Below are 15,220 nucleotides of genomic sequence, written 5' to 3' on the forward strand. Positions count from 1 at the left end.
AGTACATTTAGCCCAAGACCTCATTGTGAAGAATACAGTAGAACAAAGAAACAATAAAAAGGAAACGGATAGAAATAATATTTTTTTTGTCAGATCCTATTAAGGGTGGCATCTTAGTTTTGGCTCACTGATCCGTCTCGGATGAGCCGTCTCTCCAACATCTGTCTCCAATTACTCCTCTCCTCCACTATCACATTTCTCATCAGCTTAACGGGGTCTGAGCAAAGATTTGCATACAGCGTGGCAATAGGCGATTAATTTCGTCTTCTTTTTTTCTTTTCTCGCTCCATCTTCCTGAAGAAACAAAGGGGACTAATGACAACTGAGGGTAATTAAACAACAGAGAAAACAAAGAGAATGAGGGGAATGAAGAAGTTGTCACATAGCGTCTCTGGGGAAGAGGCTGCCGGAGCAAGCAATTGGACTAAACTTCCCATGAAGAAGCAAGTGTGTCTGCAGGCCAGCTTTTCACGGAGGGCTGGCTGTGATCGCCTTTGTGCATTTTATTTATTGGAAGAAGGCATTAATATTTTACCGATCATGCGAAAATGACAGTTTTCCCTCACTCTTAAAACTCCCACTGCCAACTTCTCCAGACACGTTGGAGAGGAAAGTGTCCTGAAACGACCCCCATCGCGTTTATTGATGCGTTATGATGCGTGGAAGGGAATCTGCAGTCGCTCTCTTCTCCACCTTGATTGATTTGTTTGCACCTAATCTTATCTTTATTTAGATCTCTGCATATCTGCCGGAAGCCAGCTATCGCGGGCTGCAGGGAATATTTGCCTGGGGAGCAGCCTCCCATTGTAAAGCTCTCTGATTTGTCAAATGAGGCCCAAACAAAGACAGCACCGTGCTGCATGTGTGACGTGTGCATGTGAAAAGCCGAAGCCAGGAAGGAGGGGAAAGGTGTTTGTGTGTGTGTGTGTGTGTGTGTGTGTGTGTGTGTGTGTGTGTGTGTGTGTGTGTGTGTGTGTGTGTGTGTGTGTGTGTGGGTGGCTGGGTGGTGGGTTGTGTGTGTGTGTGTGTGTGTGTGGGTGGGTGTGTGTGTGTGGGGGTGGGTGTGTGTGTGTGGGGGTGTGTCAGGGACTGATAGCATGAGGCAGACACTATCTATGCTGTTTTAAAGGTGGAGAAGTTATGTGGTGCCAGCATCCTGAACTAGATGTGAGCGTGTCTCTGGGCTTCTGCGTCTTTCTCTGTGACTGTCTCGCATCAGATAATCAAACAAAATCAAATAAATCAAAGTCAAAGGCGAGTGATGCAATAAAACACGCGCACACATATGCAGTGAGTGCAGGCTGTGGACACACGGCTTCTTAGATCAGGGAGATTTGGGGCTGGAGCGTGTACACTATACACACAGACTTCACCTGAACAACAGGGGCCCTGGTGGTTCCTAACAGTTTACCTTTGACGTACTGTAGGAGGCTTTTGTCATTTAGCCCCAATGATCACCCTCCGGTCCGGTGCTTATCAAATCTGCTGAAGTACGAGGACAGAATGCGGAGTTGGAAAGAATCAAGACCAGACTTAAGGTCTGTGCCTATGGTTCCCCACAGCAGCAACGTTGGGGCAAATTCAATCTCAACCTAACTATTTCACTAGAAGATCAAATAGGTAATAAATATAGAAGTGCAGACACCACAAATCCGTGTGGATCACATCATGCTCAATAATGAAATAATGCATGAATAAGTGCTCCTCTTTATTGTGGCCATGGCTTTTCATCAGAAGTTTTTTACTGCTGGAGCCACTTTCTCAGCGAATTCCCTCTGGAAAGAGCAAAGCAGAGTCTCCCATGTGTAAAACACTTCACGTCCAATGCTTTAAGGATAAACAGTGAGCATTTAAGAAACTGACATCACACTAGGGGACAATTTGTTATGTGCTACTGTAAAAGTGTTTGCAATCTAAGATGTAATCTGCGGCTGCGGAAGACGCCTCTTTTTAATGTTGATTTTAAACTTGGAGCGAGATGAAAAATCTGGAGAGGAGGAAGAGGAGGAGGCTTCATGGACTTTGAAGCCAAGCTACTTTAACTATGCATGAGTCAGAAGCACCTCTGGAAACCTGCTGGGACGCAAATTAGAAAACAGCATCTATAGAAAGTTGCAGTCAGAATAGTTGGGAGTTGACCTTCAGGAGTGCATCAGTGTTTAGCAGCGTTAGCTTGTGAATTCACAGATTTTAGTTTGACAACGCATGCTGTGTTTTCCTTCCCAACCTTCCACTAAGTAGGAGAAGTAATGGGGATGGATCAGTGTCATAGGTCAGTGGTGTTAGGGCCATTTCAAACAGTCTAACATTAGCAGTGGAAAAGCAACAGAATCGCTGTGGTGTTGTCTCCTTCCCAAGACAAAGGGATGGGAATTAGAGAGTGGCGTGAGCGAAAGACGAGAGGGAAGAAGGAGGAGGAAGAGGAGAGATGCTGAGATGACTTTAATTTAGCGATTATGGATCTTACCAGGTTGCGTATGTCACATTCATGAGAGAGAAAAACAAGGTCCAATGCAATGATTAGAATTCATTGGTGGATGTATAATGGTGTGTGTGTGTGTGTGTGTGTGTGTGTGTGTGTGTGTGTGTGTGTGTGTGTGTGTGTGTGTGTGTGTGGTGTATAGGGAGGTGCACTAATGTGCCTGAGTGTGTGTTGGTATGTGGTTGTGTATGTGTGTGTGTGTGTGTGAGAGGTGCCTGAGTGTCTCAGTGTTTCAGAGGGAATAAGCTTCTGATAATTACCTTGGCACAACTAGAGTCACAACCCTGCGCTCTGAGCCGCAGTGAAAGCGCGTGTGCGGGTGTGTGCGTGTGTTTGCGTGAAGGACATATTCGAGATGCAGCAATTTGAGTGAGCATCGCGTACAGACACTGCACCTGCATGGTAATCTAATCTCACAGTACAGACGTTTTCAAGAGGCCCAGAACACGTCTAATGGAATCTTCACATTTGAAAAGGCCTACACACGCAACCGTAGTTATTAATATTAGCCGGACTTGAAGATTCGATAGCAATTCTCACCTGCAAATGAAATCACTGAAATGTTCTCTGGATGCTTCTGGGGAGCCGGTCTAATAACTTCTCTTATTCATCATTTGTATGGTAATACGGGGGGCGCAGCACCCTCACAGGCTACTGGAGGGGTGAAGAGTGGCACCAAGAATAAGGTGCGACCACCGCGCACTGGCTGCCACACGTCTCCATTGAGGTGCACTCATTTGACTTATCGCACAGTTGAGGAGGCTGTGAAAGGCCTGACGCATGGCCCGTTGATCATCAATCACTCAGACTCATTAGCGGCTAGCTAAAGCTGTTAGCTTTGCAAATTTCCACCATCACAAGCCTTTTGTCTAACTATTAGCTGCAGTAACCTACTGTAATAGTAATAGTTCTGTGTTTCCTGGGCGTGTGAGTAATGTTAGATTGGTTTAATATAAAAATGTTTTTTGGGGGAAAAAAATCACTTTTTCCTTTTTTCCTTGACAATCGCACGCTAAAAACTGACATTTGTGTCATAATCACGTTGATTCAACCGAAATAGCGCGATCGTCGAGCGGCGTTGAGACTTGTACGTGTCGACGGCTTCCTTTGGTTTTTATTTCCATTATTTAGTAAAGATTTCATCAAACCACGCAAAAACGTGTTATTTCCTCTTTAGCCGTCAGGGCCCGGTACAAGCGGCGGCAGACGCAGACGGGCCAGGTGATGCAAGCTTCACAGGCGGCGCGCGCTCCCACCGGCAGCGTCGGCTCCTGGCAGAGCGGGAGCTCGTTAGGCGTTGTTGGCAGCGGCGCGGTGGTGACGCCAAGCGAGTAAAGGCCCAGTACGTGACATATTAAAACATTAGCCCATAGCACGCGGGAGAAAAGAACGCTGGACCACCTCGACCTTTCAGTGTAGATGCGGTTATAAGATTTTAAGGCAAAATTATTAATTCATCGTCTTTGCTCTACTGATGTGTGAGCTGGTGATAAGATTAAAAAAACCTGGTCCTGTGCTCTAACAGCTGTGTTTACCTCTGTCTATTCATACCAGCAGAAACTCCCGGGTGACGCAGAGTCTGGTGGTTTCCCCCGCAGCCACATCTCACTCACTTTATTTACTCTATTTTAACTCAAGTTTGTTGTTGACGCGTGACAACTTTGACTCGCTTTAAGTAGTTCTTACAGTATTGAGGTCACGCTGTACTGTTGTATTATTATAGTGAGTGATACACTTGTTATTGTACAGTAGCTACGCTGATGTTATGAAGCGTTAATGACTGCATGATTTCTTATCGTGTGATTAATAAATATTTATATATATTCTCCACATGTGGAGTCAATGATCGTTTTGTCATGTGAGGACTCTCTCCTCAGTAACCTGGAGGATCCGTCCTCCCTCGTCCTCCGGAACAGGTTTGTGAAGCCGACCTCGGCGTGTTGCAGGCCTCGTGTATCGGAGCCGTGGGAGTCGGAGACTGGCGCCGTTGGAGGAGTGAAAAAATAGAAAGACAATACAAAGCTCTAGTGCATTTAACATGCTCTTAGTCATAGAGAGATGAAGGGAACAGCAGAGGCCCGCTCACGCTGCTCCGGTGCATAACAATGCGCTCCGGCTCCAGCCGTTGTGCTAACCTTCCTGTGTGAGCTGCCTAAATAATCCCCATCGCTGGTACAGTACGGCCGCGCAGACGAGCCGGCCCACGCCGGCTCCTTTTTACGATCGCAGCCCACCCCCGCCACCGATTTTGCCTTTTGTAATTAACACAATGGAGGCTCTGGATGTACAGTACTTGTGGTCCATCAAGTTAAGTGCTCCGTGTCCACGGATCCACGGCTTCTGTTTATGACACACAGCTGCAGACACAGATGCAGCTGCAGGCGAGAGCCGTTCCCCCCACAGGCTTCAGCAGCACCTTTGTTGTAGAGGGGGATGTTTTTATGTGATTGTTTGCTATTTTGGCTTTGTTATAATCATCGTTTTATTGAGTCTAAACATATTAAATTAGCCCCCAAAAAAAGAAACGCTGCTCTGTCTATTGTGATCTTCAGGTCGTGATGTCCCAGTCCTGAGACTAAAAAAAGACCCGTTTTGTATTAAGTGACTTACGTCCTGTGCTGTTAGGAGTTATTTTTCTTCTTCTGCTCTGGCTTGTGATTCAGAGTAAACACATTAATTTCCCTCAGACATTTTGCCTGAAAAGCACAGATACAAGGCCTTTAACAGCCGCGCTGCCGTGGGGTTGCTGTTGTTTTGTTCCTTACAGACCTGCCATAATCCAAGAGCACAGTAGTTTCACAGTTCTTGTATTGGAAGTTTTTACGACTCTTCGCGTGATCAATGGCTCATTTATAATACAGAGGCTTCAATCTAGTTTATCAATATTTTCTGATGCTCATATCCAGCGCCCGCTCTTTGTAAACGCACCAGTAAAAGGCAGACATTTACTTTCTATCAATATAAGCACCTCCGTTATTTATGTTCCTACACTATAGTTTAAAATGTTCCAAAATAGAAGAATGGACCATTAAACTGTTAGAAGTGTTATTATGTCATCATCTTCACTTGTATTTGAGCATAGCATCACTCAAAACTTCAACAACGGTTAGTTTAACACACATCTACTGCCGCTGTAGCTGTGAGGAGCAACGCGTCGCCATGTGTACTGGTAGGATGGTTGCCAGCTGATGTGAGTCATCCAAAGCCCTTCAGTGATCAATCGACTGACGATGATGATGAAAGGTGTATGTTCAGGTTTCAGGCTCTTGACTGGCTAAGAGGTCATGTAAATATTCAGTATATGAAGCTGTGGCTGTGTGTGTTGACGTCAAAGGTCAGAGCTTATGTTATTTGCTTGATATCCTTTTCAGTCATTTCCACTTTGAGAGGAAAAAGTCTTCTTGATGTTCAATTGTAAGCAGTTGAAAGAGATTTTTACTAATTCCCTCAGTACAAAGCCTATAATCCTTCCAATTCAAAAGCAATAATGAAGAGCCATAAAATTATTTTTTAAAGTAATAAAGCTCTTTTCCATTTTTTTAATGTTGTAAAAAGTAGACTTAGACGTTTCGATGCCCTGAAGTGAATTAACCCCTCCCCCCCCCCATACACACACACACACACACACACACGTCAGGACTAGAGACTGTGAAATCACCCAATCAGAGAGACATGTCTGTTCTCAGACATTACTCATCCAACTGAGAGGCCAACTGAGGTGATTCTCTCTCACACTCACAGCAACGACAGCGAGGCTTGAAAATTTAATAAAGCTCCATTAAAGTTAATGACACACACCAAGTTCAAAATAATGCATTAGAAGAAAAGCGTGCGTGCGTACGTTCGTGCGTGCGTGCGTGTGTGACTGTCTTCAGTTCACCTTAGGCCAGTGAAGTGAATTGTCAGGAGGTGTCAGCATGTAAATATCACAGCAAGGATGTTTATTTAGCACTTTTCATGTTCCTGTGAAAACATAGATTTATTAAATGTTAACGAGGAGCCGCGGTAACACCGGACACCTTAACTCCTATAAAACATGCAGCGATTCTCACCGTGACCTTCAGTTTCCTCTCAAGCGCAGGCTGCAATCAAGCACTTTTACACCTACCTACAGCACATACATACAAAACAAGGGCACGCACATAAAATGTAAAATACACCCAGCACATCGACTGACGACGTGACACGAAGACGAGCCGACAAGCCATTAACACGTCTGGAGTCAACGGGGGATCACAAACAGTGAAACTGCTGTGCTGGAAAGTCTTCCATCCTACAGGAGATGAGCAGCGTATTCTTTGTTTACCATCACGCTGCATGAAATGGCTGGTTATGAAATGTGGGAATTAGTCCTCAGAGACCACTTCAGCGACGCCTAGCTTAATGTACTCATGGCCTGATTTAGCTCAGCTCTGAAGACGCAGACCCTGCGATCGAGCTTTGGCTACGAACTGATTCACATTTACAGTCTAATCACCCATTACAGTGTGTGTTGGCCAGATGCTAGTCAGAAGTAGGAGCTGGTTCACCCGGACCCCCCGCTGAGCAGTCCCAACGCTGTGTTTTGTCTCCTTTTCAGGTGAAGTACGGCCGCTTCGGCTTCGTGTGGGACGCGGCGGTGCTGGAGTACGTCGCCAATAACGACGAGGACTGCTCCTTCTACACCGTGAGCAACAGCGCGCCCGACCGCGGCTACGGCATCGCCATGCAGCACGGCAGCCCCTACCGGGACATCTTCTCCCAGAGGTAGGAGTCGCAGCGGGAAACGGCCGCCGTTTCTCTCCGTCAAGTCGTCTCCGGTCTCGAGAAGAGTTATATTCTACTTCTGGGGAGTCCTGTGGTCTTTTACGACTCCTCCAAATTCATTTTAGCCTAATAAAAATGGCCGCTCCCATAAAGTTCGCCCCTGCGATACTTGAAGAATTTGCTCTGTGGGTCACACACCAAGTAAATAGCAGATTAAATTGTGCATCGATCATCCGGAGGAAAGTGGCGAATGGCACTTTAACAACTCGTGTGGCGCTAGGTTGTTTAACCTCCCCGTGAACCGAGGTTCAACCGCGGCGGCGGCGGCTCAGTCTCACAGACGCGTCAGCAGCAGACGAAGCCCAGTGTTGATTTACATACGCTGAGGCTTTTATTGGAGAGAGACAGGAAATTAATGGATGAATTCAGTCATTAGGCAAAAGAGCTGAATGGGAAGTGAAGTGTTTCTGTGACGTCAACCTCAGAAGCGCTCAGATCACCGTGCCTTTACTTGTGATTGAGCGCGAGATGGTTCGAACACGAGGGAAAACATAATTGTGTAGCACCTTCATTATGCTGCCGTAATTTATCTAATGTTAAAAGTCTGTGTATGTGTTTGAGTGAACGGGCCTGTCTGTCTGTGGCTCCATGTCCCGCCAAGCGTTGCGCTTCAGAATATTGCCTATCATGGCTGTTATTATGATAAACAAGCAATTAATTGATAGACCGTGTTTCCAATTCCGTCCTATTATTCCAGGGGCGATGTCACACTGTCGGCAAGACGCTTTACTCACACTGGTCCCGACTGTTCGAACAGAAGCAGACGCACAAATTACCAGGAGAAAATGCAATCAAACAGATATAATTGTTTTGTTTTTCTTTGCTGTAATTTTTTAAATATATATGTTTAATTCAGTCGTTCTTTATTAAACAGATTAATGAAGCACAAAGTGGTGTTTTAAGGGGAATCTAATTAACAGCGCATGACATCACAGAGAAATATTTCACTTTGCTTGATTATAAGTGGCAGTTTTGTTCATAACAAAACAACAACAATAACGATAACCAGCCGCCACAACAACAACAACAGGAATAATTAAGCTGCAGATAATCTACATTTGTATTGTTTTTGCTTGGATTTGCTTGACAGTCGCACCAACACTCCAGCTTCCTCCAACTGTTCTGCCGCTGCAGAGACGAAATTTATGGTAAACACACATTTTTTCTTTCGTGGCATCTCTGTCAAAAGCAACAAGCTCAGACGGCACCTTTCCAAAATGCCGAGAGGAAATGTTCTGGAACGAATATACAAGCCTGAGTGTTACTAAGTGCACCGAATGACACAGGCTGTGATATCTACATAAATGAGACGGGCATGAGTTGGTTCTCCTCTCCTCTCTGTTTTACTGTGTGAAGCTCATCCACTGAAAGGAAGATTTCTAAAACAGCAATACACAGCGGCGCGTACGGCAAAAGCTGGCGCAAAACCACTAGAGCCAGTGGGAGGAATTATATAAGCAGCTAACATCTGCTAAGCCTGCTCCTCTCAGCGCAGACACGTGTCTACGCAGGAGTCTGAGACCACAGTGTCAGTGCAAAGATAATGTGGCTCATGCATCAGTATTCTCCCAGCCATTTCTCTTTCTCTTTGTGCATTTGACATTTCAAGTCTTGACATGACATGAAAGAAGAGAAGTAACTATGGCCCGAGGCTTCTCTGTCTTTGTTTTTGAGGAGTACATTCCATATCAGGATCTGTCGGGCTTTTAGTTCTTTCACAACATTTTGCCAGATGATACGTCTTTATTGGGCTGCTCAAATCTGGCACAAATCTGACATGTTTTCTAAACTCAAAGTCTGTGAGTTACATAGAAAGTTGTCCCACAAATACTAATTAATAAAGACCATCTGAGTCTCCCCTTGAAAAGGACTGGATGTACGTATAACAGATAATTAGCTGTAGCTGTATCCTGGTGAGACAGTACACCTGGACAGACCCCAGTTTACCACAGGCCACACACACAGAAACACGCGCTGCCACCTCAACACAAACACTTCAGATGATGGATGGATTATTAATAGGTTATTGTTATTACAACCCACGCTTCTGCCTATACTTTTGTTTTATTGTTTTCCTCTTTTATTGTCTCGTTTCTCTACTTTGAGATCAATATCACCGTTTTCTTTTTTTTACAAATCTTTATAACCAGTAAAAAGAGAACTATAGAGAACAGAAGATCAGAGATGATATATAAATGTGGAAGTGATACAGATCTAAATAGTCAGTGGTTGTGCTGTGTAATTGGATTGCGTCTTAGCAGCTACTTTTATGTTTGTGTGTAGGTTTGTGTCGGTGAGTGAGTGTGTGTTCTGCATAGTGGAGTATTTACTGTTCGCAGGTCCCTGAAGGTAATATGAGAGATGAAAGGGAATTTATTTGTGTTGACGTCTTGGTGAGGAGGGCAGTGTCTCTGAGACGCGCGGCTACAGCTTCATCGTTTTCAACCACTTTGTTAGAAAGAGCGCCGTTTCCAGGGTTCAAATGCGGCAACACGTCGCGTCTGTTTCTGCTGATGAATGCGCAGATCTGAGTGTGTTTGTTTGCTCTGTAGAACAAATAATGTGTACTTGCTCATGGGTGCCGCTGTGATTGATGGAGACAGCCTGCAGATTTACCAAAGTAGGAAAAATAAAAACAGTGGCGTAAAGGGCTAGTCCGCTAATTTGAACTGACAGCTACTGACAAGTTGTTTTGAAGTGCTGAAGGGGCAAGACTGTGAAAAAATAAACCTTTGCTCACGGTCTTATTTTTTTTTTTCCTCTTGCGTGCCTGCAGGCTTTCATGTGAAATTTTAAAATAGAAGATTTAATCCATACTCGATGGACATCTTGCGGTCGCTGCATTCTAAGAAGATAAGCTGCAGGCCAGGGACTAACACTATTGTGCATATTGAAGATGGTTACGTTTTATATTTGGTTTGCAAGATAGACGAGGTGCTTCATTGTACATGATTATGGTCAGGACTGCAGTCTAGTAATGAGATTTAATGAATGCAGATGATAAATGTCAGCAGGGATAAGCAAATCAAAGCAGGGGTGCTACAGTATAGGACCAGGACAATTCTACTACCAATCTGGAAAACATGAAGGAAGAAACAACACATGCACCATATGGATCCGGTCTGATCGCACCTCTTGGTTGATTAAATGTAACAGCACAGATTCATTTGCTGTAGGTTATTGTGTTACATGGTTGCAGGCGAGCGTTGATCAGTGGCCAGAGGCTGATAGCTCAGTGCTAACGCGGGCTTAGCACCACGGCAGAGCGTGCTCCGCGGAACACCGGAGGGTCCAAAGGACGAACGCCACAGAAGCGTGACAAATGGTTGCCACAATCACGGATACATTACAGCTCGGGGGCCGCGGCTCAGATTGCAGTGGTGAGCGCGCCCTGAGTGCAAAACGACATCAGCCTTCTGGTCTTCAGCCCATAATGTTCCAGGTTCCTCAGCAATAATAATTCCGGACGAATGTGAGCGCTTGAAATTGATGATGCGCGTGTGCTTTCGAGCCTCTCGACGAAACACGCGGCGTCTCTTTCCAGGAAAGCCGGTGATGAAGTTGGGTATTGTCTTGCTGACTCAGACTTTAATGTGAGTAATGTGACAGTGTGAGGATGAGTCACTCTCTCCTGAGCCCAGATAATAAGTCTCCCTTTTTTGCTACGAATTCAAAGTCATTGAGTATGTGAAGGAGCTGGCAAGGGCATGAGTGCATAAATATTAATTTTTTTTAATCTTCGCCCCTCTGGTTATTAATATCCATTGCATCTATTTATAAATGCTATTCAGCCTTATTTCTTATCTTATTATTTAGTCTTACTTTCATCAATCCGTGCATACGTTCCTTAATGTTCCTTTACAGCCTCAGCCTTTCATTCATTTATTTAAAATTCCATCTAGATGATAAATTGTCCAACCGCAGTAGATGATGTGTCACTAATATAAATGTAGTCCTCCACTAAAAATTGTTTTTAAGTGATATTAAAGTGCTCTGAGTCCCAGTGAATGCAAAGTAAACTGTATATGGCTCATAAAAACGCTTTGTTTGTGTTGCTCTCAATATTCCGCCAGGCTTTTATTCCAGCAGCTCTTATGGCAATAAAATTGTCAGTAAAACTTAAAAAAAAAAACTGTTGATGAACTGACTTGCGAAAGTTTGGTTATTGCAGACCTTGAAATGAAGTTTAATAGACTGTGTTAGTGGTGTTTTTGTTTGGAAACGTATATGACGGAGGGAAGCTAAACTGCACCACTGAAGGGCACATATAAAAGGCTTTTAAAGCTGCCTTTGCCCATGTAAATCTCACATTTTGGTCCCGGCAGAAGGGCTGTAAACCGTCTGCAGGAGACGCTCAGGATGTAATACCAGCGTCCTACGGCGACGGTGGGTCTCTGTCACAGCTGTCTGCTATCAAGTGCCCAAAGCTGTTGATACAGTGGATGTATTGCGTGTTTCTAAATGTCTTTGTAATCAGATTTCAATGTTCACGTTTCATTGAATAAGACGTGTGAAGACAGCAGCTCCAGAAAAACTCAAACTGACACATCGACCGTTTGACGGATTTCTTCATGTTTCTGCTTCTGCATATGAATTTAAATGATGAACATGTTTGGGTTTTATTGGTCAGACGCAACAGGACATTTTGTCCCACACAGCAAATATTACTGCAGTGAATTTTAGCAGCCAAGCAAACGTTGCCTAGAGCAGCGTACGCTTGCTTACACAGTAGTCTATTATACTGCGTTAGAGGAATAACTAAAGTCTCAGAGCTACAAGACGGAGAAAAAAAACTTTTACTGGGAAAAGTTTCACTCAGTTCAAAACCTGCAGCAAAAACACTGACTTTTAGCTTTGCTCACTGTTCTGCTTTTGGGGCCCCAGCGGTGCAGGGGACATATTGACTGGAGTATTGGCATTTCTGCTGCTTTTTTATTCTTCCACTTTCTGACTCCTTCTTCCATAATGATTCTTTTATTCGATTAACCGTGTCTGTTTCATATTGTAACTCGAAATCCGGACTTCCGTTTTGATGCCATGGGAGAGGAAGAGGAGATCACAATAACAACAGAGTGGAAGGAGAGACGCTGCATTTAATCACCCTGAAAACTGGACAACATTCATCTTTATTTGTATCTTATGTCCTTTGTGGTCGCATCATACCTTGAGCTACAGTACGCTCACAATAAGGCTTGATCCAGCTTCCAGAAGCAAATGATTTGATCGACCCTCCCTCTCCATTACACACTCACTCTCACAGCGGCCTCAACTTAAGCTGTTGGATCCGAAGCTGATGGTTCCCAGAACATGTAAAACCCACTGTCCATGGGGGAGAGTGATTTAGTTTTTCTAAGGATGATGAGCAAAGCAAGGACCGTGTGCGTGTGTGTTTTAACAATTGTGACATTGTTCCAGATGACACAAAAATTGATTTAATGTCAAGTGTCAATCTAATCTTCCTGTCGCTGGCTTATTCAAGCTCCCTTGCTCTAATACTGTCACTCCTCCATCCATCAATCACAGTCAAACTCAGCCCACACACTTAGTGCATTCATTGAATCTTTATTAATCACAGTAAATGATGGGGGATGTCTCTCTCTCCTTCCTCCTCTCTCTCTCTCTCTCTCTCTCTCTCTCTCTCTCTCTCTCTCTCTCTCTCTCTCTCTCTCTCTCTCTCCTTGTGTTGATGGTGGTTAATGACCGTGTGGCTTCTGTATGTTTTTCATCATAGTTCAGCTTGATAATCTCTCCCAGTTCACCCGCTCACTCTGTGCTGTAATGATGCTTAATTGAAAATGCTGTTGACAAAGTGTATGACACTGAACCCTGAGAGCACTAATTGCAATAATTAAGCTTTGTAAACTTTACTTAAGAGAATGAACACTGTTGAGAAAATAACCCCTCTTAAAAAAAAGTATTTGGGTAGTCACACTCAATAGTAGTACAAAGAGTGTTTAGCGTATTTGACCAAATGAAGATCAGTTAACGTGTTTACATTGGGGCATCATCACTGTCTGACGTAATGGAACAATGCTGGACATTAATCATAAATGATCAAACCAGAACCATAATTCAGCGAGCACCTACTGTAAGAAGCTTGTTGTGAACAGGTTGGCAGGCTAAAGACATTTATGATATATTAAAACTTCCACAGCCTATATTTAAGTAAGTATTTATGTAATGGCTGTAATATCAAGTGTCTGTGTCTAATCTAATGCTTCTCTAAATAAGTGATTCTGACGGGCATCTGAATAACACTAACGTTTCTGTCTCTGTGATGCTCGTTCACAGGTGGTTCCTGAAGTCTGGACGTTAGATTATTTAGTGGTTGCACATTCGTTTACAACCTGTCCGTGGGTGTTGTTAGATCATGTAAAGTGGCCTTAAAAGAAATCCAGTGAGACGAGATAGATTCATGTTCGTGCTTTTTAGATCAGATCTTTGCTACAGCACATTTGTACGTTCACATTTACTGTTTTATTGTTTGTTTTTTTTTTGTTTCACTGAAGAATTTAAACTGTTATCAGTGCTTCGCTCTGCTTCTTGACAGTGTCCTGAGTTGTAAAGAATAGAACTGTCTCTAAGTCTAACTGGCTCCAGCATCAGGGAGGAGGCAGCAGGGATGGATTAATTTAGTTGAAGGGAAACGAGTGAAGTAGAAAGATCAAACATCTTGTGACCGTTTTTTTCCCTGAGCTTTTTGTTCATTTGTAGTTAATTACAAATGTGTTGATGATTCGCTCAGACTCATTCATTGTTTCAGATCAGGTGCCTGGTGAAGCGCGTTTGAAACGATCAAACTGTCTGATACGGTTAAACACCAATCAGTCGCGTTCGTCTGGGGCGGCTGAAGTCCCGCCCGTCCTCCTTTTAGAGAGAGTTCAGAGATTCAGCAATATCCAGCCAGGTTGTACACTCTGTAAGTGGGAGATAGAAGTCAGCACGTTATCTCTGCCACAAAATGAGGCTGTGGAAAAACCCAGCCTGCGAATATGGAGGTCATTGGAGAGACTTCTGAGGTTCTGTCTTTTTATATTTGGCATCAAAATAAACCCACTCCAAAGCAAACTCAAATATGCGGCAACAGGGCTGGAATAATATTTCTTCTGTCTGACACGACTCCAGCAATGCGTGGTGGAATAAATTGACTTTGCAGACGTGGGGGTTTTGCTGCGTGGCCGCGGGTCAGCGTGCTGCAGTCTTCGGCCTCTCTCCTGTCGGACCGGAGCGCGGCGGTGGTTATCAGGAGCAGGTGCACTGTAGCGACTGGGCGACCCGGGTTCAGGCGCGATGAGCTGATTGGGAAGTGAACGGAGCGCGTGTCAGGGCGCTTTGTGATGTGTTATCTGACAAAGGGGGCCGGTTTGGGCCTCCTTTCTGCACCGAAGGGCCCGTGAATGCTCGTTGACCGTTCTAGCTGATCACATGTCATTAACAAAGTTCAAAGGTCACCTAAACCCAGATTCTATAGTGTGTTTTCCTGCAGAGGTCTGATCTGATCCCACCCTGGAGTCAGTCAGAATCAGAACAGTGAGTTTCCTGCGTACATATATACTTTTTGACTTTATTGCATGAAAACTCTCCGCCCGAGTCTGCTGATGCCGCCGGCTTTGTCTTTTGCGGCCGAGCTGCCGCTGCGGCGTTGTTCTCATTTAAGGAGCTGACAGCCAACGGTCGTCTCAGAGCAACAAACTCATTTTAGCATAACACCTCTATCTCCCGACGCCCCCCCCCCCCCCCCCCTTCTCATTTCATTTGACATTCTCCTCTGTTCACTCATCTCATCTGCTGTTCCCCCCCCGTCCTATCTCGCCTCCCCTCCTCACACCTGTGCTCGCCCTTCCTTCCATGTATGATTTTGTTGTCAGCCGTCCGCCCAGACTGAGCGCGCTGACACTTTTTTCTCACCCAATTTTCCATCTTCTCCCCCAC

At 44.5% G+C, this 15,220-nt stretch overlaps 1 protein-coding gene across 7 annotated transcripts in view; it reads left to right on the top strand.

Annotated features, from left to right (window-relative positions):
* Nucleotides 1-15,220, top strand: part of grid2 (glutamate receptor, ionotropic, delta 2) — a 299,555-nt gene that overhangs the window by 266,562 nt on the left and 17,773 nt on the right. For all 7 annotated transcript variants that reach the window (XR_008695665.1, XM_055511913.1, XM_055511912.1 and 4 more), the window contains one exon: nt 7,062-7,228. Coding sequence is in view for 6 of the 7 variants with exons in the window: in XM_055511913.1 (XP_055367888.1) it covers nt 7,062-7,228 (167 nt within the window). In the remaining variant the exon portion in view is untranslated. The remainder of the gene's footprint in view (nt 1-7,061; nt 7,229-15,220) is intronic.

This window comes from Betta splendens, chromosome 9, assembly GCF_900634795.4.
Source record: "Betta splendens chromosome 9, fBetSpl5.4, whole genome shotgun sequence".
NCBI classification, from domain to species: domain Eukaryota; kingdom Metazoa; phylum Chordata; class Actinopteri; order Anabantiformes; family Osphronemidae; genus Betta; species Betta splendens.